Genomic DNA, 27,085 nt, shown 5'->3' on the forward strand with positions numbered 1-27,085 from the left:
CAACGAATGCACTTTTTCAATTGGCATAGTTTATAGCAAATAAGAATCAAGACACAATCGGCATGTTATTCAATTAATAGTTTATTCAAAAAGCTTCATCCTCGCACTGTACACGACCAATGGGGGTCGGTGCGTTTCGGTTCATCTACTTTTCGTTTCCTTTAATGCTCCAATTCTATATCTAAGCCCTAGGCAGATGTGATGTGATTGATAAATACATGTACATCGAAGGAAAAACAACGAAAGCTACAACTAGCTCTAATTATCAGAAGCCCTGCAGAATCGAAAATAGTACGAATTACAACCGATTGTGGTGACTGTTAAAATTAGTATCCGTTTACAGTTCGCATGATTGTTCGAGGATTGTTTAGTAATGAATGGAACGCATGGTATTAATAAATTAGCTTTTGATTACACACATTCAAACAGACGCCTTTCCCTAATGCTCCGGTAAACCGGTGTTTTGATGGCACTTTCTTGTGGTTGCATGTGCACGGTAGCACTCGTTACTTTAATAGACTGCGATTTTTTGGCAAGAGGAATGCAACCCGTTACGACAGTAACGAGTTTATTATTCATTTAAATGCTTTTGGATAGCGCTTGTACACGGACGGCTTTGCGTTAGGGGATTATGAACGCTAGAAGGGAATAGTATGAGGAACTACTTATCGTTTGTCCCATTACCGGTGAGAGCAATCGAAAAAGCGAACAATCACGAAACAGGTGAAGCAGACAAGTGCACTAGCATAAGCAACCAGGATCGTTCACTTCATCCGGTGGATGAATTTTGAAACCATGGCTTTCTAGAGCCTGCAGCTCCAACCGCGACCTGTTCGATTCGACCAGCGTGCTTGCAATGTCCCGGAACATTTCCTCCAGCCCTTCTCCGGTCTTGCACGATGTTTTGTACGTTGCGCTAATTAGGCTGTGGCACTGTTCGCAAAACGATTCCATATCTGCATCCGTCACCGGCGGATCGCTACTGCTAGATTCTAGGTCTACCTTATTGCCTACGAGAAAAATTTTGGCATTCTCAGCATAAGTCACCACGTCCAGCATGTGCTGCGACAGCGCGTGAAAGGAGGATTCGTTGTCCAGCGCAAACACCAGGATGGCCGCTTCGGCAAACTTATAATAGCTGGAGGTAACCGAGGCAACCCGCTCCATACCACCGGTATCCCATAGTTGAAGCTGAAAGCATCGTAACGTCACGTGAGAATAGAACCAAACAAGCGACAACATGATCTCCTCTTACCTTAATCTCTTTGTCTCCTACATTAAATGCACGTCCATAGTGGTCCAGCCCTAGGGTGGACTTCCGGTCGGTCGATGTAACGAAGTTGTTCGTTGCGAACCGACGGAATATTGAGCTTTTTCCCACACCATACTCGCCACACAGTATGATCTTCTGCTCCGGTATACGCACCGAAGCCATCATTTCCCCAAGGAAAGGAACAGTTGTCGCAGGTTTTGTGGTTCACAGAAACAGACGTGCGGTGAGATGAATTTTAGTTGTCTTTTTTCTTTATCGCTTTTTGCACTGATTTAATTAATTAGCTTTGACAGTTCTTTATTTTGATCAAACAACAACGACAACCAACCGACGAGCAGTCGTTTATTGCACATAGTTTACAGTTTGGCTTTATCAAATGGAAGGACGATTTTAAAATGTTGTGATATTTTTGTACCCAAGTTAAATTTGATATTTCACAATTATTATTTTCCAGAGCTACGGCAGTGCTGTAGGAATTTCACAGCAAGAAATATTGATCAAAAATCCAATAAACGCAGACCTGTCATTTGAATGTTGTTCGCAAACCCAAATGCGCGTTTGCGTATTTCCGGCAGAGTGTCATTATGCTGTCATTGTTGTCATTCTTGTTTTCCCCCTTTTTCCGGTTTACGTGCTTGCTAGTGGACACATTTCGTGAAGGTGCGTGTTATTTATGGAATTTAGAAGAATTTCCGAAGTGAAAAGGGCTATAAACCGTCGTTACACACAATATTGAAGATTGTTTCTATGCAATAGAATATAGAGCAAAAGACAATCATGTAGCGTCCGTTTGTTTTCGGTTGTTGCGTACGGAACCGGTGCTCTCTCGTAGCCGGAGTGTGAACCTGTCAACGTTCATGCATGATATCGAATGCAGCTATTTATTTCAGTTGTCCATACGCTGTGGATTAATATCATTTGGTACCTCTTATCATTGTAGGTTAATTCGCCAAAATGGTCCAGCGACTGACGCTTCGACGACGCTTGTCGTACAACACCAAGTCTAACAAACGCCGTATGTAAGTATCAAATACAAGACATCTATGCTAAAACGTAGCGAAAATCCTACGAAAGAATCGTTCTATTGCTGTTTATGTACTATAAACAGAGAAATTTGAAAGTTGTGCAAATAATGTTCGGTATCGTCGGCTTACATTTGACTTGCGTGAAGCTTCATTCAAAGCGAGATATGGCTTTGCTAATGATTTTGCTCGCGAGGTGTTTCGGGCCATAATTGAGTGCTAGGAAAAATGTATTCTTTGATCTTGTATCGTAGTCGCGAGTGTTTTATGAACAAGGGTAATCGCTAAAGAATATCAGCTGATCAACAGTGCCTATCAAACGATTGCCAAAACTAAAGGCATACGCGCAATATATGCTACCATCGACTCGCTAGTATGTTTCTTGAGTTTCGATGACCAAGATTTGTGCCAGAGAAAGAGTTCTTCTTTTGCCTAACCTTTTCTTAAATTCCAGTTGGATAAGGTTACTTCCTTTGACGAATACAAATCGAAGTTCATTTTTATTGTACTCTCGTAGAATACAGCTGATCAGTAGTACCTATCAAACGATTGTCAAAACCAAAGACATACGCACAATATTTGCTACCATCGACTCGCTAGTATGTTTCTTGAGTTTCGATGACCAAGATTTGTGCCAGAGAAAGAGTTGTTCTTCTTTTGCCTAACCTTTTCCTAAATTCCAGTTGGATAAGGTTACTTCCTTTGACGAATACAAATCGAAGTTCATTTTTATTGTACTCTCTTAGAATACAACGGGTCAGTAGTGCCGATCGAAGAGTTGCCAAAATCTGTGACATACGCACAATATTTGCTACCATCGACTCGCTAATATGTTTCTTGAGTTTCGATGACCAAGATTTGTGCCAGAGAAAGAGTTCTTCTTTTGCCTAATCTTTTCCTAAATTCCAGTTGGATAAGGTTACTTCCTTTGACGAATACAAACTTGCACAACGATTCTTTAAGGGCGCGTTCGGCTAATGTCATCACGAGATTGAATTCCGTTCCTCTTTTTCTTTCAGTGTTCGCACGCCCGGTGGTCGTCTGGTGTACCTGTACGAGAAGAAACGCCGTACGCTTCCGAAATGCGGTCAGTGCAAGAAGGAATTGAGCGGTATCAAGCCATCCCGGCCATGTGAGCGCCCGCGTATGAGCCGCCGTCTGAAGACCGTCTCCCGTACATTTGGTGGTGTCCTGTGCCACCGTTGCCTGCGTGAGCGCATCATCCGTGCATTCCTGATCGACGAACAGAAGGTCGTGAAGGTGTTGCGCGCTCAGCAACAGGCCAAGCCGGCGAGCAAACCCGCCAAGACTCCGAAGGTCACCAAGACGACGAAAGCCAGCACCGGCAAATCGAAGTAAGGTGTGTGTGCCCCGAGGGTTTAATGCCCGCGCACACGAGGACACGGAAGATTGTGCGCCTGTGTGTGTGTATACAAGTTAAGAATTCACTCTGAAAGGAAATATAAACACATAACAGTTGGTACGGAATAGTAATGGAGACTTATTTACCATCCGAAATATTTATCCTTTTATTTGTTTTAGGATGTTCTTTCCATATAGAAGAAATTAGTTCAGATTTTCTTTGTATTTTAAATTTTATCTTCTCTTTAAATGCTCTGTACAGCAATGTTTCCGTGCAACGAAAAGGATTGTCCACTGGGATGTCCTTTCCGATAACTTTCTAATGCTATCTCTATCATAAACCATCGTTAAACAGATGTTCCAAATGCACTTTACTGATGTATGACGCACATTATGCGCAGGATGATCATATCGTGGCAGAGGTCCTCCAAATGAAACAATTCGATCCTCCAAAAAGCCTACAGTTCATCGCAGCCGGAACTTTTAGAGCTCAACAAATTGGTGGTTCGTTGCTCACGCCTTCACCGAACTAGAAAATAGCGTACGACTTAAACGATACTCTTCGTAATGACACACACACTTAGGTAAGATAACGGGAACAACGTTGCTCCTTTCTAACCGGCACTCGGTTATTGTGGTAGGCTGAGCAACGTCTGTTGACCAGCTGGCAGATAGTTGACGCCTCGCGATCGGCTCATCTGATAGGCGATATCCTCGGCCGCTTCAATTCGCCGCAGCTCAATCAAACCGTCACCGGATTCTTTCAGCGAACGAGCCAACATCTGGGCGGCCTGTGCATCACCCTCGGCAGTAATGATTGCGGCCTGTTTCATTTGTTCCGCCTTCTCGACCAGGAATCGAGCCTTCTCAGCTTCCTGCTGAGCAACCTGCTTCATTTCGACGGCTTGCGTGAACTCCTTGCCGAACGTCAGATGCGTGATGGAAATGTCATCAAGAATCACACCGAACTGTGCCGCACGTTCCGTCAAATCGTCCGATACCTTCTGCGACACCATTTCACGCTGTGTGATCAGCTCGCCGGCATCAAACTGAGCTACCACCGCCTTCAACACTTCCGTCGTAATCGAAGGCAACACACGCTCATCGTAGTCCTGACCAAGGATGGTGTAGATCTTTGGCAGCTGGTCCGGAACCGGTCGGAACAAGATACGTAGCGTGATGTTTACATTCTGCAGATCCTTACTACCTGTCACCACCGGTACGTTGCGTGGCTGCGAGCGGATGTCGAAAATAATCGGACGCTGAACCCACGGCACGAAGAAATGTGTACCTTCGCCGGTCACCTGTTGTTTCACACCACTGAATCGATCGAAAATTACGGCACGATGTCCTCCATCAACTGTGGGATAGAAGCACCACTATTAGATACGATCCGGCAACAGTAAACAAGGGCTACATATCTGCTGCTGCTACATACCGTTATATAACGCCGAGTTTACAACTCCACCGATGACGGCCACTCCTAGACCAAGCTGGCCAATACGGTTTAGGAACTGCGTTGCCATTTGGAGCTGTTGTAAGATATCTGGGGTGTAATTTAAAAAAACGAACATGAAACAATTGATAAACTAATCAAAAACAACAATTGCATCATATTCAGCAAATGAGGTTAGATGTTTCTTGCGCCGGAGCAAATATTCGGGATGCTATTGTTTCGGTGCATTCTTTTTTGCGGCTGCTTTCAAGAAGATCGTTGTTTGGAAAAGAATTGATGGAAGCTTGGGAAAGGGACTACAGATCTTAAAACTTACTTTGCACTCTTTACCGGCAGATAAACTTTGCGTAATGCAAAACGTGAACTTGATGCAGTTCGAGAACAAAATCAATCTGTCAAGATAAACCGTGCTGCCAGCGATGGGTATTCGGACATTGATACCAGTGTTGCCATAGCGATTCCGTTTTCAAAAACACTTTTTTATGTGTATACATATCGAAAGTTCAAAAAATTTTGTGTAATTTTACGTCAAAAGGATGGAATGATTGAAAGGTTCACTTTTATTGTACATAAATATTTTAGCTTCGCGCAGCTGCGCTTATGACTGAAATAGGTGGTGTTAAAAATTCTACATAGTACGAATAAGCTTCAGGAATAAGGAAACAAATATCACAAAACAAAACAGCAAACATATTAAAATCATTATCCTACCTAATGTGTAACCGCTTTACCGGCACACGGAATACCTCCCAAGGAACGGACTAAATCTCTAGCTGCCGATGACGAATCATGAATCATCGCAGCAAATGATTATGATATCGAGAAATAAATACTGAAAACAAGGACCAAAAATATAGCCACTACCACGACAACTAGAATGAACTTTTCACGCATTGCACGCATTATCATCGAGTTCAGAATCCGGGATGAACGGCTCAAATCGGCATCCGTTTCGCGAAGCTACAATGTAAGAGAATTTGCTTAAGCTACAGAATGTATTGGAGCAACCGATTAAATTACCCTTCCTCTCGATCGCTGAATGGATTCTCGCTGCTGACTAAGATCCGCTAGAACCTGTGTACCTATCTGTTCCGTTTCGATCGTAACACGGTACGCATCGTTCAGATAGTTGCTGGTACGTTCCAACCGTTCCGTATTATCCAGCAGCCGTCGTTTCTGGTCCTCCTGTATGCCAATCTCATCGAAATCGTCCACCGATGAATCATATCCAGCCTTCGATCGGGCCGCTTTCGCATTATTAAACTCTTGCTGCAATCGTTTCCATTCGGCCTGATAACAGTTCAATCGAGAGGTGTACGCGGCACGCGAATTTTGTGGAATATCACGAATCTCCAGTCCGATTTGTTCCAGCAATTCTTGCGATTCTTCCAACTGACGATCGATGTCGGAAATCAGTTTATTGCGTTCCGCTACAAAAGCAAACATACGTACATATGTAAGGGTTGGTCAACACTGTATCAGCTTACCATATTTAGGGTGATAAGCTGATTTGTAGCTTGCTTACCTCCGCTCGCGACCGCAATTCGACCAATCTGGGCGGTAATTTCGGCCGTCTGCACGGCATATTGTTGTTCGTAGTCCTGTATCAACTCCATTGGGAAGATTAAACGTTCACAGAAGAAGGATTCTTTCCATATCCCTTTTCGTCACGAAGCACTAAAATTTTTTTTCGTAGTCAATGTTTTCATGTACGATCGAATGACGTTTTGCTCAGGGCTGGTTCGCAACCAGTACACAAACATGAAATATATTCAAACTGACCGTTTTCCGTACAGTGACAAACATTCTCGGGCAAAATTACGAAAATATCATTTAATTTGTCCATTATTTTGTATATCTGGTGAGTTAAATTGCAATATACGCAAAAATCGGGGCGTCATGAATCATATATTCTTTAGTACACTTAATTCCATTCGTACTATGCGACATTTTTCAAGCAGACACAAAAGACAAAATGATATTTAAAAGCTGCACCCTAATCCGTAACATCATCCATCGAATCAATGATACCTTCTATTTCCTCCTCCTCATCCTCCTCAAATCCTGACATCTCGCCCTCATCACCCTCCTCATCGTCATCGTCTTCCACCGATTCCATCGCGCTGCATACTTCCGGATTCTCCTCGCTCAGCCTGCGTATGTTGTTCAGCACAATTTCCATCATTATGTTGCGACACTGGTCATCGAACCGGTACGGTAGCCATCCATTGCGTTCGTCGCATACAGTCCCATTCTTGGGTGATGGGACTTTTTTCAGCATCTCCTGAATCTTTTTCAGATGAATGTCGCAGTACTGATAGTATATCACCCGGTACGGTGGAACGGTATCCTCATCGAATGTACTGTTGACGAAATTTTGCTCATCATCCTTGTACAACGACACTGATTCTGCCATACGATAGTTGACCTTGGTTAGCGACAGTCGTTTAATTTTGATGCACTCATGCACCGAACCGATGGAACGGACGCGAAAGTCTAGCAGCTGATAGACGCGTGCCTCGAAATGTTTGCGCGGATCGTACCCATAGCGCACCCAGGTTCCTCGCCACGGTCCGTTCACGTAGTAGAAAGCAACTGACGGCAGAATGACTCCCAGCGTTTGGGTACTGAACTCGAGCTTATTAACGTTGATCAGTGCATTCTTCGTCCAAATGGGGCGCGTCTTGAAAGCGGCCCGTACTTTATCTATATCTCCCCCAGTAATGACTTTCGTGGCCAACATATGCTGAGCCTGCACGGTTGCCTTTTCCGGAATGGGTTCCGTTAGCGAGAATGTGTTGTAGATACCGTGCTTTTGTCTTCTTCGTCGATAACAGCTATCGATGGACGAAATTTTGCTCTGCTTCGGTTCACGCAATACAAACGTGTTCATCGAATCGTTACGACTAAAACTAACGGGTGGCAGAAAAAATGGAATGTCCGTGGGCTTTTCAAAGGGACTTGTAGTGTTGACACCCTTCGGAACAATTTCGTTGTAGACGCATTCGACTTTGCCACTCGTTGGCATGCGAAAGGCGGGCAATTGTTGAAAGTCACACAGCGAATCGAAATTGTAACACCTTCGAACACAGCCCATGATCTTAACCGAATTGATGGATCGGTACTCTGGTTGTGATTTTCGACGTTGCACCTTCACCTTCAGTACAAGACCGGTTGTAGGCCGTCCATCACCGAACGCAGGTTTGGAGTAGATGCAGTCTGGGCGAAATCGTAGCTCTAGCCTCCGTTTCTCCTGTCCAAAGGTCTGCAGCAAGGTAATAAGTTACTAAACATTCCGTTCAACAGGAAAGGTTTTGGGGTTTCCACTTACGGTGCTTATTTCGCGAATTCCTCCCAATGTTTCCATCATGCGATCTGGGTTTCGGACTATTCCAGGATAAACGACGCACACAAAACTTTTATGAAATTGATGTTCATGTGCATTTTTTGAACTGTATTCCATGTTTTTGTTGCGAAAGTAATGCGGTTTTTCCACAATATTTGCGGGATAGAAAACAACGCCAGAAAGATTTGTTTATTTTCTTTACGAGTAAACTACTTCTTCTTCTCCTTCTTCTTACGGCTGCGAAACAATTGACACTTTGTTGACAGCAGGCAGAAACGTCAATCGAAACAAAGAAGAAAAAAATCATTTGTGCAAAAACAGATCAACAAAAGATTGCTAAAATAGAAATGGTGTATATTTTTCGATAAGCTCAAGATATTCAACGTAATCTGCTGTAGTTTTGTAGCTTGTGACCAATTCGTGTTTGAATCAAAACGAAATACAACTGCGTAGTTGCTAGTGCACTAGGAAAATCAATCACACCAGGAAATCTCTTTTCGTACAATTGGTGCCACATGAAGTGTTTGTAAAATCTAATTAGTGGAAACAGGTTGAAGGACGCCTAAAAAGTGTTGATAGTGCACTAGTATACGGAAACGTGCACCATGAGAGAAAGAGGTTACGAAAATAGACGCCTTAAAGTGGTAGCCTTATGCGTGCTTTTGGGTGTTACTTGCATGGTTCCAAAGGTGGAAGCATTGAAGACCAAAAGTCGCAGCAAAAGCTCTTCTTCGTCATCCTCATCGGGTCGAGTTTCGAAACCTAGCTCGACCAGTTACAGCAATCCGGGGAGTCTAAGCTACAACAACTACCAGTCGAAACCAGCCCCACCGAAGCCAGCTCCGAAACCGTCTGCTCCGGTCGATACCTCGAACCAGCGCAACATTGGATGGAACGTGAACAATCAGGCAAAACCAGCAGGTTCTGTTGCACAGCCTGCCGTCAATAAGCCCCCGTATCCGGTACAGACTAATGCAGCCAAGCCACCATATCCGGTACAAGCATCTCATAACACACACCAGACCCATTCCGCTCCTGGTGCTCCTCCGCCACCATACTCCCATGGGCCACCGCCACCATATTCAGCCGTAAACAATCCTAACATGAACTCGCGCTTCAATGAACAACCGCCGATGTATAGCCCGGGAAATCAAGGTTTTCGACCGGGTCAACCAGGTTTTGGTCAACCGGGCGCGTACGGTCAACCGGGAGGATATGGACAACCAATGGGAGGATATGGTGGAGGTGGATATCATCCTCCAGCAACCGGATTTGGTGCACCACATGGCACATTTCAGGGTGGTGGCTTTGCGCCGCCGGTAAATAATGCTCCAGCACCTTCGTTCCCCGTCGCGGCCATTCCGGTTGGTGCATACAAACCACAAAGCTCTGGAATTGGAGTGGGTGGGATTGCAGCTGGTATTGGAACGGGTTTGATAGCAGGAGCGGCAGGATCGGCTCTTTACAATGCACTCCGTCCGGAAGACCGTGGACGGTACCGTGATAACGGTGTAACGATTATTAACAATGTTCCCGCTGCTCCTGCTGCCCCTGCTGCCGGTGCTACTCCAGTCGAAGGAGCCGCATCAGGCCCAGTTCAAGCTTCTGGAGTTGCTGCTGTACCGAATGCACCTGCACCATCTAGTACCAATGGTCAGTCAGCTGTCCCGCTAGCACCAATGCAAGGAGCTACCGATAATTCGAATCCAATTGCTCAAGCTCCAGTTCAAACTGCACCCGCTGAAACTACCACAGTTGATCCGAATGCTAAGCAGTATATTCCACCGCCTGGTCAGTATTATCCCGCCACCGGGCAGTATGTCCCTCCAGGCGAATACGATCCGGCAACGGGAATCTTCACACCGGGACGGTACATACCCGATACGAACATCTTCCAGTCGGGTCTGTACGATCCTTTGTCTCAAATGTTTACTCCCGGCCGTTATGATGCCAATGGACAGTTCATGCCGGACCCGGAACATCCACCATTGTCATTGGCACCAAATAATAGTCCAGCCCAACCGGAGACAGTCACACCCGCCGTTGCATCACAGTTTAAAACTACGAGTGGAACCTCCATGCAGAGGATGTCGCTTTTAACGGCCCTGGGGGCGATGATCCTTTCGGGAAGCTTTCGTCTGATCATTAGCTTTTAATTTCTGTCTAGTCCTTTAAGGATCGATTACAAATCGATTAATGAAGCTTTGAATACGTGCATTTCAGTTTAGGCTTGTTTTATATTCATGAATGACGACTTGGTCGTATTGCTTTTTAAAACTGTTTTAAGCAACATTTTTGCAACATAATTGCCATAAAAATTATCTATCTCCACTAAAGCAGCTTCAGGTCTTTAAAAGGCTTCAGGTCTTTAAAAATTGGCAAGCAGCGTTTGAGTTTGCACAGTTCGTACTAAAACCGTATTTAGTAATTACCAAGTTAACATAGTTTAGGAATGGCCATCGCTTCTGTTACAGCTAAAGCGATTTTTTAAGTGACTTTTCTTTCTATATGTGATCTGTTCAGACTGTATTAGCTTTACTTCAGTTACAGTATTACAGCACGTACGATTTGATCACTGCTATCATTCTTACCTAAGTCTTTTGTGAGAATCACAATAATAAGAGATAATGGCAACAATGCCTAGATAAGTAGATAACTTGTTGGATGTCTAAATGTCTTAGGTACCCCAATCCCAAACTTGTCGATTGTAATAAACAATAACACTTTCTTTATCTATTTCGCGCTCTCTGGTAGACATACATGTAGATGATAATGTGACTCCATTGTTTGGAGTGTAAAATTAACATTTTCTACGGTATTTTCTAAATTGTGAATGAGGCCAAAACATTTATTTACTTCAACCGGAAGAACCTTTACCACTCTCTTTACCTGTGCTATATTTTTCTTCAGAAATGTCGTGTCTTAATGTTTGTAGCATTTAAAGCGTACCAATAATGAACAAGTATAATTAAATAGAGTAAAGTTTACACCAGTGTAGAATGTAAGCAACCACCGTAACAATTACTATACAATGTATGATGTATGTCACCAAAATGAAGTGAATTTGTATCAATTTTCTTTGGTCGGCAGTGCCGGAAAGCATGTAGAATTGTTTACAAAACACGATTGTAGCACTGCATATTTGGGCATCATTAGTACATTAGACATGGTACAGAAGAAAGTAGTGGATTAAAAAGTAAAATTTTATTGCAAGCATCGCGTCCACTAACACCTATGAGCACTTCCATAAGAACCACATCAATTGATTATTTAAATGTAAATCTTCTATTGCGGTGCTGTTGAAACAATTAGGGACATACACCAGAATCGAAAAGCTTTTAAAATTCCATTAGATTTTATGCTAACAGCCGTGCGTTATTTTATAAACAGCACTTTGTTTACTCACATTGCATGAATGAAACAATAAAATAAAATTTGATGCCAGAAAAAACTGCTTCCTAATTACGAAAGATATATCACAAACTCTTTATCTGCCTATGAAGCCAACAACTGCATTAATTGGAACCGCCATTTACAAAAAAATCCAACACCGAATATGTATTATTCTGTTAGTTTAATTACAATAATGATTCGTAGCTAGTCGTAGTGTAGCTAGTAGCTATTTCTTTGGTAAGGACAATTAGGATGTATGTGAAATTGCATATTTTTAGGCGTATTTGGTCGCAGCCATTTTTTAACATATTTTTGTAAATTAAAGATGGCGCCCGAGACACAGAAGGCGGTTTTATACAATTCTTCCTATCTATCTGGTATTCTGGTATCGAATCCGGATATTAGTCATTCGAATTTCTCACTTGAAAGTCTTGTGTATTAAAGAGAGATAGAGATAAAGAAAGAATGACTAACTTAGACTTGTCGCTTAATCCCTCATTATCGACTGTATTATTGAGTCGGTCGGTATTCAGTGATACGATTGAATAATTATTTTTAAATTGAATTACTTCTCCTAATACTTACCGAGGTCCCTAGATTAGTTCTCACAATATGAAGATTATCTGTAAATTATCTTTTACTGCTCCTATTCACCCGGTAATTCTATTTAAGGAAATCAAATACAGCTACTCACATACCAAATACGCCACATAGCTTACTTCCATAGCTCAATTTTGCTCGAAACGGCCAGTGGACACGGATAAATAATTTAACCAAGAAAAAAAAAATATGCTGCTCATTTATATGTGTCTTTTACTTCCCTTCGACGAGATGGGGAGATTCTTCTTTCTCCTTATTTCAATTTTCAGACATTGTCGGATGCAAGAAGTTTTGAGCGTTGAATTATTGATTACGGGAAGAATGGCACATGTTGCAGTCCTTGAAAAGCTCGTCTCGGTGCTATTTGAGATGAATAATGGACACGTTAATACGTTCTATGAGGGAAAACGATCGTTTATTAGACTGCTTGTTTAAGAGACAAGCCAAGGAATCCTTTACTTTACTTTAGGTCTACATTACTTTTCTTTAAAAAACAAACGAATTAGAATCTAAAAAGGACACTACAAACATTGACCTGCAAATAAACGTCGTAATGAAAGAAATTGAGGCCAACATTTTTAAATGTGTGAAATAATTGATGAAGAAAACGTAAAAAAATGTAAAATAAAATCGTTACAGACATGAAACATGTGTTTCTTTTCCTTTCGACCACCAAACCTGAGCCTGAGGTCAATGGTACAATTTTCCGAACGCTCTCCAGTAAAGGGTAATTTTTAAATAGTCCGCACCGTTCGAAACTCACCCAACCGGATTCCCGGTTATTAGAGGGACCACCAATGGTCTCGCCCACTAAATGATAGTGTTTATTCACTATCGAAAGCAACTCACGGGCCACCTGGGGCCGCTTGCAGTGGAACGAAATCATAACCAGCAAACCGCTAAATTACCTGTTTAAACGATGAGCTGCTGTAATTAGGTCGGAGAAAACTCACACCAGGCTGGGGGGAAAACGATTGAAGCCGGTCAGTGTCTAGTGGCGGATGAAAAATGGAACCCGTCATGCAGGGACACTGATGTGAGTTTGGATGATGCAGTAACAGCTCCAACAGGCAAGGTGTTGGTAACCCGTGACAGAAAACACATTTTCCCATCGGCGGGAGCATTTGGGTTTTCCCCACCCTATCGTGTCATGTCTTTTCTCTGTCAACCAGCTTGACCTCCTCGGTATGACTCGCTAACCGGTTTCGTGTGGTACCGAAGCGAAAGGGTGTTGAAAATTGTCATTAGAATCAATCGATCCAGCGTTACTAATGTACCAGCGGAATGGGACGGACGAATAGAACCATCTGGAACAGTTCCGATATTTAAAATAATTTATTGAATGTTTAAGACCAACAAAAAACAAAACTATGGAGCATAAGGCTCCACAGTACGAAGTGGAAGTTTGTGTTTTTTATGTTGCATTGTTATTGGCCTAATGCCTCTAGCTCTTCGTTTCACCATTAGTGCATATTTAATCATAAGCAAACATACGATAAAAAATGTGCAAATGAAGATGAAAGTTTTCGATACCCTAGAACATGGAGATATTATCGGCAGAGTGTCCCAGTAAAAAGGCTTATAAAAGATCGCAATCATGTGGAGTAATGCAAAAATTGGGTCGCCTCTCGTCGGACGGACCCAGACGGACGACCTAGAGACAGCCAGGAGGAATTCGTAAGTAATCGAGTATCGCTTTCCGTATTGCTTAGTCCCTGCCACTGTGTGTCATGGTAGGTTCTTGACGCTGGCCATCATCATCACTTCTACAACCACAGACGCGTACTACCTGTCAGTACAGGGACGCTAACCGTCGAAGGTGAAAGGACATTCAGGATGTGGTAGGGTGGACAATAGAATACACACACCTATTTCTGTAGGTGTGTGCGTTGGGTTACATACGGAGCAAGAGCGGATAGTATAGTTTCATGCTACTATAGTAAAAGCTTCCACGCGAGTACCTGCGCGTCCTCGCACATCGAACCTGAGGATCAATTATTCAGCCCCAGTTCTTGCTACGGTAAAAAGCAAACGCCATCGCCATCGGCAAACAGTGAGAGTCGGCATTTCCTGAGGTGCGCACACGCTTATCTGCGTCACTGGATGCGTTTTCCTGTTCCGGTGCCCGGGTGTGCGCAATGTTGTTTCACCCTTTTGTGGGTATTGTGTCCAACTTTTTGGTCCAAGTGTCCAAGTGTTTCCAACAGTTGATCTTACGTTGTTTCCATCAGCGGATGATCTTCAAATTCTGGGATATATTGGATAAAACCAAGACCAAGTCTGTTCTCGTTGTTCTCGACTGTGTAGCTCAGTTTTGTGTAAACTGGTGGCAAATGTTATGATTCATCAGAATCGATCAGACATTCGCCTGGCAGCGAAAGAAGATAATAGAAAGTGCACGTGAAAGACAGTTATTGATGGTATGATGCTATTGCTTTATGGCCAACGGATGCCCTGATGCGTGATCCTCATACCATCAAAAGCTTATCCGCGGTTCCGGAGAGCACCCACGATTGACAATTTGAATGAAATGTATCGATTTTTCATTGTCATATAAAGAGAGTTTACTGTTGAGGTGAATGGCTATTAACTGTGTGTGTGGTGTGTGTGTTTTGTGCGCGTGTTTGCGGAGCAGATTGTGTGTATTATCGGTCCATTAGCCTACGGGACCGTTTACAATTTGCTTGCTTAATGCGTGAAAAATAGTGAACTACCGTTTTGTGAATTAATGGGAAATGTAATGGAAACCCCATGCCGCTACGCAACATCCCGATCGTATAGAATTGTGTGTGGTGATAAAATCTCATACGAAACATGTATCCTGTTGAATCACACGCTAGTGAAAGGTTTTACTAGAATGAAGTTTTTACCAAAGCCCAATGTCGCCCGCATCGAGCATTTACAACATGTCTCGTATCATAACGTGTTCTCGTGGTGGTTTTTCTATGAATGAGAAATGTTTATAATTTATAAAGGTTGAAGCAAAACTCATTTACTTTCAATCGGATTCCAGCGGTGAATCAAACATTCCAATACTACCGCTTTTTTGCACCACGTTGGAAACCACACTGGAAGGTCATGTACCGACCAATCGGAATGGGCCCGACATGGGTACCGCAACATAATTTCATCAATGTTTCATTGTTTTAGATTCACTTTCGATTACTCTATTGTCCATAACGTTGATTCCGTTTGTGCTTGCTTTTTTTTCTACGACTGGGAAGGAAAGATTCACGTCCGGGTGTCTCATGATCATTGCGGGTGGCATGATGAGTGCGAGAGTTCGGTATCTCTCGCGTGTATGATGGAAGTTCACTCCGTTGACAGCATTCCAGCGAAGCCAAAACATGGTTAATTTTTGATGCCGTTTACTTTTCCACACAGTGGATTAGATCACGCATCGTGGCGGTGCTTGAGAGTGCCGCCATTCTTAAAACAAATCCGCTCTTGGATGTACTACTAATACTAATACTCATACACTAATGTTGCTGAATCATCGGACTTTTGTCCCCGATGGGTAAAGCTGTTTTTTTGTTCTCTGTTGTTCTCCATTTTTCCACTTTGTTTACTTTGAAGTATTCATCCAGACGCGAAGGTCCAAGCGAATGTAAAGCTCGTTCGTGTTTGACCTCTGTTTTCCTATCTCCTCTCTCCCGCCAAACTGACCGGAAAATTCCAACCCCATTTTCCCGGGGTTAGGTATCCCTTAATGTGACCGCGCGGGCTTAATCAGACTTGATGGTTTGTTTTGACAGAATAATGTCACTTTCATTGAGTTATAATTGTGTTTACTCCGAGCGAGCTAAACACGTAAAAGACAAGCTCGTCTAAGTGGTTCGGCGGGTGAGGTGCGACGATCAAAAGGGTTTGCAACTCCGGTTCCAACTGGGTATCGTGTCCGTGAAGCGTGCCCTCTGTGTGTTTCACGCGTGTACTTCAAACCTTCGGATATAGATAAACAATTATTACATGCCTGGTGCCTGGTAGACGTTTATTTTCCTCTTCCATGAAGTATGTTTTACCTAAATCTCAATATACCCCAGTTCTAGTAGTATCACAAACACTCAACTCAACTAACAAAAGGATAATATATTTGGGTAAAACAATACAATAAAATAGTGAAAATACCACAGCAACAGGCTGAATGTGAACATGCATTCGTGTAGGAACGTTGATACACTTAAAATTACTAACAGTAGTGTAGCGTGGCGATAAAGATCAGTGCGACTAGAGAATTGGTTCATCACTTCCATCAATGTTACGTCCGTGAGACCACGGGTACAGCTGCATCTAATTGATTCCGTAAAACCTTTTGCACAACAACAATTAACTCGAATGGATAATGGGTATTTGTCTAGATACAGGTAAGCCATTTTGGAACCGATCGTACGGTGGTTGATAGCGACAATTCAGCATTTACGTCATGTATTATTACCATGCAATACGTTTTTGTTTAATAAAATATACAATAAAGGTGCGTCTACGAATAAGACAGAATCTTTTGAATAATTCCTTTCTGATCCCTCATATGTAAAATGAAGGAACTCTAAACATAATCGAAAGAAATTATGTTGAGCAAATAAAAAATTGTTTTCTTCTGTTTTTCTGTTACTTCCAGAAAAAAACAACACTGCGTCCGATATAGAGGACCCAGACTGGAAAGGCGGAGGACCGAGCACGCGTTCCGCCGTGGTACGCACCCCGAAAAGTGCCATAACCGGGATGCAGAACACCGGCAAGGTGAAGTTCGATCCACCGAAAGTGCCCGTCATATTCGTGCTAGGTAAAATAAAATTCCTCGATGCGTGAGGACGCTTAAACATGTGTCTGGTTGTATCATTTTCCTCACCCGTTTGCCCTAGGTGGCCCCGGTAGTGGTAAAGTAACGCACTGCGATACTCTGATGCAGGAGCGCCGCGGTGTTACGCACATCAACATGATGGACCTGCTGCAACAGTACGCCATCGGGAATGGTAAGTCGGCAATTTGCTTAATAGAAAACAAATACCCTCGTATGATCTAACGTGATGAGTCATTACGGGGACGTTACTTGAATTTTAAAACATTCTCAAGTTTTGAATGGCACCAGTAGGTTAGTGGGTAAGGTGGCTTAGGCGCGTTATAGCGTGTAGGCAAATAAAAATCAATATAGCTGTAATTATTATCCGCTGACAAATCGACGATGGGCGAACGGTTGCGAGGAAGCGGTGTCGTCATCTTTCCGGTTCCGGTTTAGTGTTGTTTTTATTTTTCGTCCCCCTTCGGAAAATGTCCCCTCGATCAACGTGCAGTAAATCGTACCTGGAGTGTGCCGATTGTCCTCGAAACCGGCAGATAATTGCGACATGAACTTTTCATGGACTTCTTACAATCGAACGAAATGGCTCGGCAAAGAAGTAACTCGCACAGGGTACTGTGTGTCTGTTGACCAGAGAAGAACTTTCTCCGATCGATTTCCGATAGCCCTTGATTTCCGATTGCGGCCGCGGAAAAAGGGTTGGACACTTGCAGCTAGCCCGGGGGAGGGGGGAGAAAATGGAAAGAAAAACAACGGAACCCTGGTTGATAAATTAATCAAATATTGATTAAGGTCAAATAGCGCACATAACACAATCATTTAACCGATACGCCACATTACCATATGTGACGGCACCGTACGAACGTCGGCGGAAAGGCTTTCAAGGTCTTAACAACTACCGTGCCTACCAGTTGACCGGGAGCTAGCATAAAAAAGGGAAAAGCGTGACAGTATTTCGTAACCGTAGTATATTCTCTTTCCGCCGCAGATATGCAAGACTTCTCCCAGCTTTCCTCGCGCACGGTCACCGAGGTACTGATGCTGGAAATGAAAATGTCACCAGCTGCCAAAACTTACCTTGTATCCGGATATCCACGATCGATGCGGGACGTCGTCGAGTACTCGGAAAAGGTACGAGATACTAGGAATAAATTGTACTCGGAAATAAAAAAACAATCGGTCGATATTCTGGGATGCAAATTTGTTCTAACAATATACAACGATATACAAGCTGCTGACAGTTTGTTTGTCGAAGTCATTAAATCCCCCAACCCCATCTACCCACACACACCCACATCCACACATGTATCCTGCAGTAAATGTCCAGTGTTACGCCTTACTGGAAATAATTCTCAAGTCTATGAATAGACATTCAATTCCCCACTCACACGCGGAGGGGGTACTCATTTGACCTTGATGAAAAGGGTCCCAGTTCCCACAGGCTAAAACCGTATGGGTTTGGGTCTCGGTACAACTTTCCTTACAGATCCAGGTAATCAACGGTGTGATACTGATATCCTGGCGTCAGGCAATACTACAGAAGCAGATCGATTACGGTGCCAAGCTGGGTCACGTGGTACTTTCGTTGGCCAAGATGGAGCTGGAAAACTTTTTCAAGAACGTTATGCCCGTTGCAGACTATTTCGATCAGAGCGATATGCTGATCGCGGTAAGCATTATAGTCCCCATCGCTGACTATGGTTATCACTGTTCACCGGGTTCGTCGTTACATGCGCGTACACATTTCAGATAAACGGTGAGCGATCGCCATCGGAGGTGTACAAAGACTTTCGCACCGCCGTACTAGACATACTCGGTGCGCAAGAAAATCAGGAAGCACTGTTAAACGGAGTCGCAGGTATGGGCAGGGGCGTAGATGACATACCCGGCAGTATAGTTAGTGTAGACACGGCACCTAGTCAACCTAAGGTCATTGCAGCTCCCGCACATCAAGTAGAATTAAATCATACTCGCACGCCTCCGCCCCCAGCAAACGGTGCCCGACCGGCGAATGCGGCCGACCAGATGACGCGTCCCACCTCGCACGGGTTGCTGCATCGTCAACAGTCACGTTCCAGCCTGCACCAGACAACCGGCGAGACGGCTACCGTCGGTGGGTACAGTGAGGCATCGCCCGAACGTTTCCGGCACCGCGGATCAATGCCACCACCCGTGATCTGGGTGATTGGAGGTCCTGGTAGTAATAAAGCTACGCTGTGCCTAAAGACGGTCGGGATTAATCCCGGCTGGGGTCATTTCAGGTAAAAGAGAATTATCGAGATTTGTGTCACTAATTCATAACGGCGGGAAGAATTTTCATTATACTGTTGATAATCGTTTTTGGACAGTGTGGGGCGATCGTTGCGATCGGTTGCTGAATCAGGCCCACGGGTGGGGTCGGATAACTATGCGGTGAAGGAAGCGATAACGGCAGGTGAGATGGTACCGAAGAAATCATTGGACGCACTAATCCAGGGTCAGCTGATGCAGCTAGCCGACAAGCGAGGAGTTATCATTGATGGGTATCCCCGGGATATGGAGCAGGTCGCTGATTTCGAACGGAAGGTTAGCCATGGAGCTTAATTTTGCGGGACAGACCCAATAACTTGATTCTCTACTCTTCTACGCAGTACAATCAAAAGCCTCCAATAATTTTGCTCGACTGCTCGAAGTTGCAGCTGGGTCGCGGTCGACTGGATGACACCGTGTCTTCATTTCGCCGTCGATTAGAGCTGTTCCGGGAGCTAACGCTTCCGATGCTCAAAGAGATGGATACCGCGGGTCGGCTCACCATCGTAAGTAGTGTGATCTGTTCCAGCGATTCCGTTTGTTTCATAGTCGCAAAGTCAAGGAACGTCCTCGGCGTGCGGACGTGTGCCGCGTAGTTTGGTTATACGGGAAACCTTCCATCACCATCAATTTCATCAATACATTATTAATCATTCGAACTGTGTCAATCGGAGCTGTCCTTCCCATGTCTCATGCGAGAGTGGTTGTGTTTTTTGTTGTTGTTGTAATGTTTGTATATGATTTACCACACATGCACGAACGCCTCCGCACTACTCAAATTAGCCTAGCCTTCACCGGATGCCTTTAACCTCCGCCGTTGTTTCCCGTTCAAGGTTGACGGTGACACGGACAGTCCATCGGTACAGCGCGAGTTCGAGCGGATCGTACGCGTCAACATGGAGCGGGTGTTGAACTCCGGCCTCGCACAAACCGACCTCGACCAGAACGATGACATTCCAGCGGTGCAGATAGGCACTTTCAAGACTGTGTTGCAGCGGGCGCAGCGCAACAGTATGGATGCGATCGTCCAAGATCTCGACACGGAAATGCCGGGCGCCGTACCAACGATAAGCCATCATGTTAGTCTAGCTAACGGGCATCTGCCGGGAAGTGGTAAGGTGGGCCCGGCCAAGAACGGGCACGTCCCGAACGGGCGTCCTAATTTCCGCAACATGCTGGAGGAAGCGGACACCTATCCGATAGATTCGCACATTTAAGTACGTGCGTTAGCAAGATGGCGGACAGCAAAGTAAAGACATCAGTTACAGCAATAAGTACAAAAGTCTGCGCCTCGCCATTTTGGTTAGGGGGGTTGTATGGATGAGCAATTTACATGTTAAAAACAGCGCTTTAAAAGCCGATCGTATCTCAATGAAATAGGAAACACGCTCGATATGGAGCAGTGTTTGATAGCTTTAAAAATGAGAAACGGTCCACAAAAACTGCAGGATTAAGAAAATGAAAGGTCGGTATCTTATCTTGGCATTGTGCCAAATAAACAAGCATAAGAGTTAAACCAAGAACAAAACGTTACAGTACAGGTAGGTAAGGAATAGAAAGGACGATGAAGGGAACGATAGGTTCTGAACCTTTATTTCCGTTCTGGAGCAAGCAGGAACTGGTTGATAGACGGTAGGTCTCACGTTTTTAGTAACATCATACTGAATAGAGAATACTACACTACTGTGTTTTGTTTTGTATTTTTTTCTAAACAATAATCAGTACATTTTGAACGTTTGAATAGGACAAACAGCATTTGTTTACTGCATGCCATTATAGTATGGAATAATAAAAACAAATCTTCTAGCCCTTTTCGTTAGAAATGACAGTATTAAAGTGTGTTGTTTTGTGCGGCGCAATTGGTAGTCATACATCTGTTTGGTAAGTTCAGTAACTGACAATCAGCGAAGCCATTTGTGTGGAAATTTTCGTTAAAGAAAATATCAATGATGGCATTTTTACCATTACATAGCTCAAAAATGAATGTTTCTACTGCGCATTCTCCAAAACGTCGAATGACTATCTCTTTTTCTCATCCTTTTTTGTGTCTTTTGTGTTGTGGAGACTTTACTCGCCTGTCATTTACTACAAACGAGAAACTCTCTCGTCCTTCTGGTCGTTCTCTTTGATCACTAGGTAATGACAATGCAAGTATCTCATGAACGAGCAGGAAAAGTTGTCTTTGACGAGCGTACCATTTCCTGCCATCAGTAATGCACCACTGATGTAAACAAACTGATTGGAAAACGCGTGAAAATCAACGGTCTTGATAGTGAACTTTTTTTTGTAACAAGCTAAAATATTTTTTTACACCCGTGTAGTTAGTTTATTATAATTGGTGTATATTGTGCTCCGTAATATCTGAGGTATGTTTTGAGGCAATATATCATTGGTTGAGTTTGAGTTTCTTATTTTACGTTCAGCATAAAGTGATAAGAATTTACAATGAGAAGCCTCGTCTTTTTCGGAGACTGAATAAAGCTATTGAAGAAACTTTAAGTTTGATCGATATGCCTTTGTAATATTCAAAAGAAAATCCGGATTTTCCTCCGTGACAGAATGGAAGGATTGTAGTTTGTTTGTGAAAATTAGACACGCCTTAGACGAACGTGGAAGGAAAGCTGTCCTTGAAAAACTTATGTCATTCCACACATTAAAACGAACTTTCCGCTCGTGATTTCTGGCATGAGAGGTAAACATACGTAAGGTGACATTCTACCGAGTGTTGAAAATTGGAATTAATTGAATTTTTTTGTTGATCTATTTTTATTGTTTCTTTCGTTAATTGCTGAATGTTATTGACGATTTAGAAATGATCATTTAGGTTTAATTACATTGAAGTTTTACAAACTATCTACAGACTAAAAGGCTCTTTGCAGATGGATTAATTTATATTTTACTGAAATTTTAAATTGACACATCCTCCAAATAAGTTGCGTTATTCTACTTCACTGCTATTCAACCCACTAGAGGAGTTGGAGAGAAGGCGGAAAGAGTATCACTTTGCGAGAACATAATCTATTCAATTAAATTCTCGTTTCAGTATCACGTTTCAGACCGACCCAGCTTGCATAGATCGTTCAGCACGATCATAACGAACAGGCGGGAAGCAGCATTTACTTTAGTGGCGCACACATCACACCAACAGACACCAAACTTCCTAGTACGCCTAGTGTTCGCGTGCATACGCAATAGCAGCGCACTTACAATTGATCGTGGTGGGGCCGCAGCGGTTGAGAGATTTCATGCCACTCGCCACTGCCTGAGCCGTAGTTGATTAAAAATAAAACAAAACCACCCCAAACGTCATCCGCTCCCGCCCACCTTTCCATTACCAGCTCCGTACTTCGTTCCATCCAGGAAAAATTAATCACGTTTCCCTTACCTTCCCCAATGTTTGCTCTCTAAACATCTCTCACTCGCACGCACACCGACGCGTAACGCAAACAATTTGCGCGGTCGCGGACTCGCGAGATAGAATCGCGAGTTTTCGCATCGTTCGGACCATCGCTTAGAAGCTTGCCACGCGAGCTTGAGTCAGTATTACTTGTGGATTTCGTGCAGCAAGCAAGCCTCGCAAAGTTCGTCATCATGGTGAGTGAGTGGTGTTGTACGGTGTGGCCGAAGACGTTTGGTTTTTTTTTTCTTTTTCGTTTGGTTCGTTCCCATTTGCAATTACCCGATGCATTCCATTTTCCATGATTAGCCGACCATTAGCAGCTAGTTCTGGTGTGTTATTTCAAACATGTGAAACGATGTGTGAGACTTACGTCCGTAATTGATAAGATGGAGAAGGGTTTAACAGATTGCCCTCCTCCTGGGGGGTATCTTTTCCATACGAGTCAACATGTCTACCAGCACGATTGCGTAACACGGTTCAACGCCAGTGGCCATAGTTGTGCGTTTCCCTCACCTGAAGCACCTTTAACCGATAAAGATGCTCCGCTCGAGGGGTTCAACCCTGAACCTGAAGGAATTAGTACGGTGTCAAGCAGATACGACGCTCTAGGGGGTATGATGGTTACCAAAAAATCGGAAAGTTTGTTTGTGAATTGAACAAAACGCCAACGGTATGTGTGTGTGTCTGGTAGTCTAAAAATAAGATCGACCGATTTCAAGGCATAATCGGTTGACCTCCCCATAGCAGCGTATAGACACGGTGGTGAACGTTTTCCTGAGCGTGTTTTCGTTCACGTTCAGGCCGGCAGAGGTCGGGGAGCTGCCAAGAAAATGATGGTGGCAGTGAAAAGTGAAATTTTAATGCAGAGTATTCATTATCATAGAGACAGATGCGATAGGAAGGAAATCACTGTTGAATCCTTTATTTGATACTGCTGTAAATGTCGGACGTTGGGGTTTTTGGGGAGCGAAGATCGGCAGATAAAACCTTGTGCTAAGGTCAGCCTATCGGACGAGTTGTACTATTTTTGTAAAAGTTGTCTGTTGAAAAATGCACCCTGTCCTTAATAATGCGTGAAATTGGGACTTGTCCACCATCATTAAGTACAATGTCGTGATGAAAAATAGGATCTATTTGTTGAAAATAGCTGCCTGTTTTGTAGATCCACGATCGGGGAATGATCGATAGAATGTGGATGGTCGGAAGGAAGACAATTCATTCGCTCGTTTGGTTAGGGTCAGATTAATTTCCCACATCTTGTACTATATTGATTGAATTCGTGCCGTTCGATTTCGTCTTCTTTGAACGCCTTCTCTTGTGGTTCAGTTATTCATGTGCCACCAAATGGCGCTGGAGCAAGAATCCAAGGCCAAGGAGAAGGCAAACGCATCGAATCCATCATCTGGCAGCAGCTCACCGGCAGTACAGGTACCGAACGCTGGTGGCAGCTCGTATGGCCACGTAAGTTACACCCAGTTGGTTGGCCGCGTACATTTATCTCCCTTCGTATGGTTCTGTACGCTTTTCTTGCGCTTTCTTTCCTTTCCTCTTTCTAACCATGATTGCGCGCTCTTAGCGTACTAAAACCGGTAGACTAAACTATCACTTAAGAACTGTCCACAACGTGGCTCTCCGTAATGGCTTTTTCGTACTGGAACTAATGCTAAACACGCAGTCAATCACTATTCAATGTTGCAGTCAAGCGTCAGCCTTGGTACGAATAATGGGAAATATTTCGTTGCTTTGTTTTTCTCGTTTAGATGCGCGACGCCAACGTTCCGATCATCTGGGTGCTGGGTGGACCAGGCTGTGGTAAGGGTACCCAGTGTGCCAAGATCGTGTCGAAGTACAACTTTTCGCACTTCAGTACCGGTGATCTGTTGCGCGACGAGGTCGCTTCCGGTTCGGAAAAAGGTAAGGAGCTGCAGGACATGATGAAGCAGGGTATTCTGGTGCCAAATGAGACCGTGCTGAAGCTGTTGGAAGCGGCCATGGTGAAAGCGTTGAATGGTACCGTTGGATACCTGATCGATGGGTGAGTAAGATCGTTTGCCGTAAGACGTGGTGGAATACTTATCAAGATGATACGCATATTCCTTCTAGCTATCCTCGGGAACCTGCCCAAGGACCAGAGTTCGAGAAGTTTATCGCTCCGGTAGATATCATCCTGTACTTCGAGTGTTCGAATGTAAGTACTTAATAACTGAACCATCATCCCCAAAAGCTTACCTTCCTAGTCTTTGTGGATCAGAAAAGCGGTCGTTATGATCCAAAAGATCGCACCATCATACACGTACTGTACGTAGTTGTCCATGTACGGGTCGAGTATGTACTTCATCTTGTAGTGCACTCCCTGCAGCTGTTTTTCCACTATGGAACAGAAACACACGATCCGATAGCGGGGCAGATTAAGATTGCGCAATCGATCCTTTACCGCTTTCGCTATTGATTGACTCATTTCCAGATTCTTCTCAGGTTCGTACACCCACGTCAGCAGATCACCGTCTTCATTACGAATGACGAACTGTTGCTTCACCACGCGAGCAATCATTGCTTTAATCTTGCGGATGTTATAGTTCGGCGCAAAGATTTCATCGTCCAACTCTTCCCGGTTGATCAGACTGTTGAGATCCTTAGATACATCTTTGTACTTGTTCTTTCGATTTCCCAGTGCGGCCGTAAGCGTGTCGGAAAAGCGCATCGGTGCTTGCTTGTTGTTTGGTTGACCTCTTTTAAGAAGAATTACTTGTAAAAGAAATTTCTTCCTCTTTTGCCAGAATAACTTACTGTTTGGAGCCTATTTTCATGCCTCCCCAAGTAGTCATCGTGCTGGTTTGGGTTGATTTGGTCTCTCAATGTTGGTACGAAACTGGGAACTCACTAATGCTAGCACTTTGCAGCTTTTCGTGCATGTACTGAAATGATACTGACACTGCACATGCACTAGTTCTGCATCGGAACCTTAGCTTAGCTCTGAGCTGCATTCAAGGACCTTATGGTTTCGATCGATTGCAAAAAGAAAAACTAAAAATTGCAATTAACGTCATGACAGGTGGATGTCGATGCTTCAATGGTTTGAAAGGACGTACTCGCTTGTGTTCGAAATGTACTGCTCAAGCAACCTAGCCTCCAAGCTTGTGAAACGTGTCCATTCAAAATACAATGTTATGTAGAATTTTCGTTTATAATACGTTTGTGTTGCACTTCGTTCTAATTTTCGTTTGCAATGTTTTTTTTTGACTTCCCTTTGACAGGAAACATTGGTGGCACGTATCATGAAGCGAGCCGCTGAATCGGCCACGGTTCGTGCGGATGATAACGAGGATACTCTGAAGACTCGCATTGCCACCTTCCGGGAAAATACGGAAAAAATTCTCGTGCAGTATCCAACACAGCTGCGAAGGGTAAGTATTTTGGTGACGAAAGTCTGGAACATACAAAATTTTCATCAAATTCAAATTCCCATTCAGATCAATGCCGAACGTGCACCGGAAGAAATTTTCGCCGATGTGGAAAAATCCATCGACGAGCTGCTCGCGCTCAAGGGCAAGAAGTAAGCTGTCCAGCACCATGTGAAAGGTTTCGTTTGCTTTATCAGCGCAAGCAATCCAGCATCCATGCACAATCATTCGTCTGTTCACGTGCGACTGTCCGGATGGAGGAGCCACCTCTACGATGGGGCACGTTTTGTTGGGGTGTACACTATGCCGCACAACAATAAGTAAGGCTATCTCGAAACGTATCAACGGTAGCAGACGGAGAGGAGGTAGAATGAGGAGAAAACAAACATAATACGCTTATCAATTTCAATAATAGCTGTAAGACGGTAGACAAAAAATTTTAGCGAATGTGTGCATGTTCGATGGACCGAATTCGGCATAGAGTGAAGCCGGTGTTGTTTTTTTTTTAGCGTAGTACAAGCAATCAATCACCGTTTGTCGTTTTTACTGTCGTTTTATCAACTATATCAACTAGCAAACTGCTCAGTTGTTCTGCATATATAGCTGAAGCTAGCTCAAGCCAAAGAATGCGTTCTACAGTGTTTGTCGATTTGTCGTTTCGCTTGCGAGCCGGGAACAAATGTTCTAATAAATAAGATTCTATAAAGCAATATGCCCGAACCACGGACGTTCTTCTTATTCGTGC

The 27,085-nt window shown here is 43.7% G+C and overlaps 9 protein-coding genes across 12 annotated transcripts; 4 read left to right on the forward strand and 5 right to left on the reverse strand.

Moving 5' to 3' along the window:
• Nucleotides 1-63: 63 nt before the first annotated feature.
• LOC125763590 (ras-related protein Rab-14) lies at nt 64-1,613 on the reverse strand. The gene is made up of 2 exons (XM_049426926.1): nt 1,256-1,613; nt 64-1,191 (listed from the first exon to the last, which is right to left on the reverse strand). Exons 1-2 carry the CDS (start codon nt 1,436-1,438, stop codon nt 742-744), a joined length of 633 nt encoding a protein of 210 aa, XP_049282883.1. The 5' UTR covers nt 1,439-1,613; the 3' UTR covers nt 64-741.
• Nucleotides 1,614-1,823: 210 nt separating this feature from the next.
• Nucleotides 1,824-3,783, forward strand: LOC125763608 (60S ribosomal protein L34-like). The gene is made up of 3 exons (XM_049426954.1): nt 1,824-1,933; nt 2,214-2,292; nt 3,315-3,783. The coding sequence occupies exons 2-3, from the start codon at nt 2,228-2,230 to the stop codon at nt 3,652-3,654; spliced, it is 405 nt and encodes a 134-aa protein (XP_049282911.1). The 5' UTR covers nt 1,824-1,933; nt 2,214-2,227; the 3' UTR covers nt 3,655-3,783.
• An 88-nt stretch (nt 3,784-3,871) lies between these two features.
• On the reverse strand, nt 3,872-5,549 carry LOC125763559 (protein l(2)37Cc). Its single transcript, XM_049426856.1, has 3 exons — nt 5,430-5,549; nt 5,096-5,203; nt 3,872-5,017 (listed from the first exon to the last, which is right to left on the reverse strand). The coding sequence occupies exons 2-3, from the start codon at nt 5,181-5,183 to the stop codon at nt 4,287-4,289; spliced, it is 819 nt and encodes a 272-aa protein (XP_049282813.1). The 5' UTR covers nt 5,184-5,203; nt 5,430-5,549; the 3' UTR covers nt 3,872-4,286.
• A 101-nt stretch (nt 5,550-5,650) lies between these two features.
• Nucleotides 5,651-6,834, reverse strand: LOC125763587 (vesicle transport through interaction with t-SNAREs homolog 1A). Its single transcript, XM_049426921.1, has 3 exons — nt 6,639-6,834; nt 6,134-6,543; nt 5,651-6,073 (listed from the first exon to the last, which is right to left on the reverse strand). Exons 1-3 carry the CDS (start codon nt 6,727-6,729, stop codon nt 5,924-5,926), a joined length of 651 nt encoding a protein of 216 aa, XP_049282878.1. The 5' UTR covers nt 6,730-6,834; the 3' UTR covers nt 5,651-5,923.
• A 168-nt stretch (nt 6,835-7,002) lies between these two features.
• On the reverse strand, nt 7,003-8,680 carry LOC125763479 (general transcription factor 3C polypeptide 5). Its single transcript, XM_049426717.1, has 2 exons — nt 8,445-8,680; nt 7,003-8,378 (listed from the first exon to the last, which is right to left on the reverse strand). Exons 1-2 carry the CDS (start codon nt 8,574-8,576, stop codon nt 7,110-7,112), a joined length of 1,401 nt encoding a protein of 466 aa, XP_049282674.1. The 5' UTR covers nt 8,577-8,680; the 3' UTR covers nt 7,003-7,109.
• A 97-nt stretch (nt 8,681-8,777) lies between these two features.
• LOC125763461 (collagen alpha-1(I) chain-like) lies at nt 8,778-11,910 on the forward strand. Its single transcript, XM_049426681.1, has one exon. The coding sequence runs from the start codon at nt 9,065-9,067 to the stop codon at nt 10,613-10,615; it is 1,551 nt and encodes a 516-aa protein (XP_049282638.1). The 5' UTR covers nt 8,778-9,064; the 3' UTR covers nt 10,616-11,910.
• Nucleotides 11,911-12,674: 764 nt separating this feature from the next.
• Nucleotides 12,675-21,427, forward strand: LOC125763429 (adenylate kinase isoenzyme 5). 3 transcript variants are annotated; one of them, XM_049426632.1, is made up of 10 exons: nt 14,691-16,816; nt 17,071-17,235; nt 17,315-17,425; nt 18,239-18,381; nt 18,737-18,919; nt 19,000-19,108; nt 19,241-19,511; nt 19,599-19,815; nt 19,881-20,045; nt 20,373-21,427. In XM_049426632.1, exons 1-10 carry the CDS (start codon nt 16,795-16,797, stop codon nt 20,754-20,756), a joined length of 1,770 nt encoding a protein of 589 aa, XP_049282589.1. In that variant the 5' UTR covers nt 14,691-16,794; the 3' UTR covers nt 20,757-21,427. The 3 variants fall into 3 exon arrangements, with proteins under 3 accessions (XP_049282588.1, XP_049282589.1, XP_049282587.1); XM_049426631.1 differs by lacking the exon at nt 14,691-16,816 and adding an exon at nt 12,675-14,129 and having other exon boundaries at nt 19,000-19,511; XM_049426630.1 differs by having other exon boundaries at nt 19,000-19,511.
• A 313-nt stretch (nt 21,428-21,740) lies between these two features.
• On the forward strand, nt 21,741-27,050 carry LOC125763577 (adenylate kinase isoenzyme 1). Of its 2 annotated transcripts, XM_049426890.1 has the most exons (7): nt 21,741-21,905; nt 22,583-23,133; nt 24,266-24,400; nt 24,700-24,974; nt 25,043-25,127; nt 26,194-26,343; nt 26,410-27,050. In XM_049426890.1, the coding sequence occupies exons 2-7, from the start codon at nt 23,131-23,133 to the stop codon at nt 26,494-26,496; spliced, it is 735 nt and encodes a 244-aa protein (XP_049282847.1). In that variant the 5' UTR covers nt 21,741-21,905; nt 22,583-23,130; the 3' UTR covers nt 26,497-27,050. The 2 variants fall into 2 exon arrangements, with proteins under 2 accessions (XP_049282847.1, XP_049282848.1); XM_049426891.1 differs by lacking the exon at nt 24,266-24,400 and having other exon boundaries at nt 21,747-21,905.
• Nucleotides 25,125-25,853, reverse strand: LOC125763601 (uncharacterized). Its single transcript, XM_049426943.1, has 2 exons — nt 25,727-25,853; nt 25,125-25,668 (listed from the first exon to the last, which is right to left on the reverse strand). Exons 1-2 carry the CDS (start codon nt 25,762-25,764, stop codon nt 25,173-25,175), a joined length of 534 nt encoding a protein of 177 aa, XP_049282900.1. The 5' UTR covers nt 25,765-25,853; the 3' UTR covers nt 25,125-25,172.
• Nucleotides 27,051-27,085: the final 35 nt, after the last annotated feature.

This window comes from Anopheles funestus, chromosome 2RL (assembly GCF_943734845.2).
Source record: "Anopheles funestus chromosome 2RL, idAnoFuneDA-416_04, whole genome shotgun sequence".
Taxonomy (NCBI): Eukaryota; Metazoa; Arthropoda; class Insecta; order Diptera; family Culicidae; genus Anopheles; species Anopheles funestus.

Bases quoted from the DNA above. Each gene is read 5' to 3' on its own strand.
- LOC125763590 (XM_049426926.1), bottom strand. From the start codon at position 1,438: ATGATGGCTTCGGTGCGTATACCGGAGCAGAAGATCATACTGTGTGGC. The intron at 1,192-1,255 runs GTAAGAGGAGAT...CGATGCTTTCAG, and splicing joins TAGGAGACAAAGAGATTAAG to CTTCAACTATGGGATACCGG.
- LOC125763608 (XM_049426954.1), top strand. From the start codon at position 2,228: ATGGTCCAGCGACTGACGCTTCGACGACGCTTGTCGTACAACACCAAG. The intron at 2,293-3,314 runs GTAAGTATCAAA...TTTTTCTTTCAG, and splicing joins AAGTCTAACAAACGCCGTAT to TGTTCGCACGCCCGGTGGTC.
- LOC125763559 (XM_049426856.1), bottom strand. From the start codon at position 5,183: ATGGCAACGCAGTTCCTAAACCGTATTGGCCAGCTTGGTCTAGGAGTG. The intron at 5,018-5,095 runs GTATGTAGCAGC...TCTATCCCACAG, and splicing joins AAACTCGGCGTTATATAACG to TTGATGGAGGACATCGTGCC.
- LOC125763587 (XM_049426921.1), bottom strand. From the start codon at position 6,729: ATGGAGTTGATACAGGACTACGAACAACAATATGCCGTGCAGACGGCC. The intron at 6,544-6,638 runs GTAAGCAAGCTA...TTGCTTTTGTAG, and splicing joins AATTGCGGTCGCGAGCGGAG to CGGAACGCAATAAACTGATT. The intron at 6,074-6,133 runs GTAATTTAATCG...CTTACATTGTAG, and splicing joins TTCAGCGATCGAGAGGAAGG to CTTCGCGAAACGGATGCCGA.
- LOC125763479 (XM_049426717.1), bottom strand. From the start codon at position 8,576: ATGGAATACAGTTCAAAAAATGCACATGAACATCAATTTCATAAAAGT. The intron at 8,379-8,444 runs GTAAGTGGAAAC...ACCTTGCTGCAG, and splicing joins GAATTCGCGAAATAAGCACC to ACCTTTGGACAGGAGAAACG.
- LOC125763461 (XM_049426681.1), top strand. From the start codon at position 9,065: ATGAGAGAAAGAGGTTACGAAAATAGACGCCTTAAAGTGGTAGCCTTA.
- LOC125763429 (XM_049426630.1), top strand. From the start codon at position 16,795: ATGGGTATTTGTCTAGATACAG. The intron at 18,382-18,736 runs GTACGAGATACT...CTTTCCTTACAG, and splicing joins TCGTCGAGTACTCGGAAAAG to ATCCAGGTAATCAACGGTGT. The intron at 19,512-19,598 runs GTAAAAGAGAAT...GTTTTTGGACAG, and splicing joins CCCGGCTGGGGTCATTTCAG to TGTGGGGCGATCGTTGCGAT.
- LOC125763577 (XM_049426890.1), top strand. The intron at 24,401-24,699 runs GTAAGTTACACC...TTTCTCGTTTAG, and splicing joins GTGGCAGCTCGTATGGCCAC to ATGCGCGACGCCAACGTTCC. The intron at 25,128-26,193 runs GTAAGTACTTAA...TCCCTTTGACAG, and splicing joins TGTACTTCGAGTGTTCGAAT to GAAACATTGGTGGCACGTAT.
- LOC125763601 (XM_049426943.1), bottom strand. From the start codon at position 25,764: ATGACTACTTGGGGAGGCATGAAAATAGGCTCCAAACA. The intron at 25,669-25,726 runs GTAAGTTATTCT...TCTTCTTAAAAG, and splicing joins ATGAAAATAGGCTCCAAACA to AGGTCAACCAAACAACAAGC.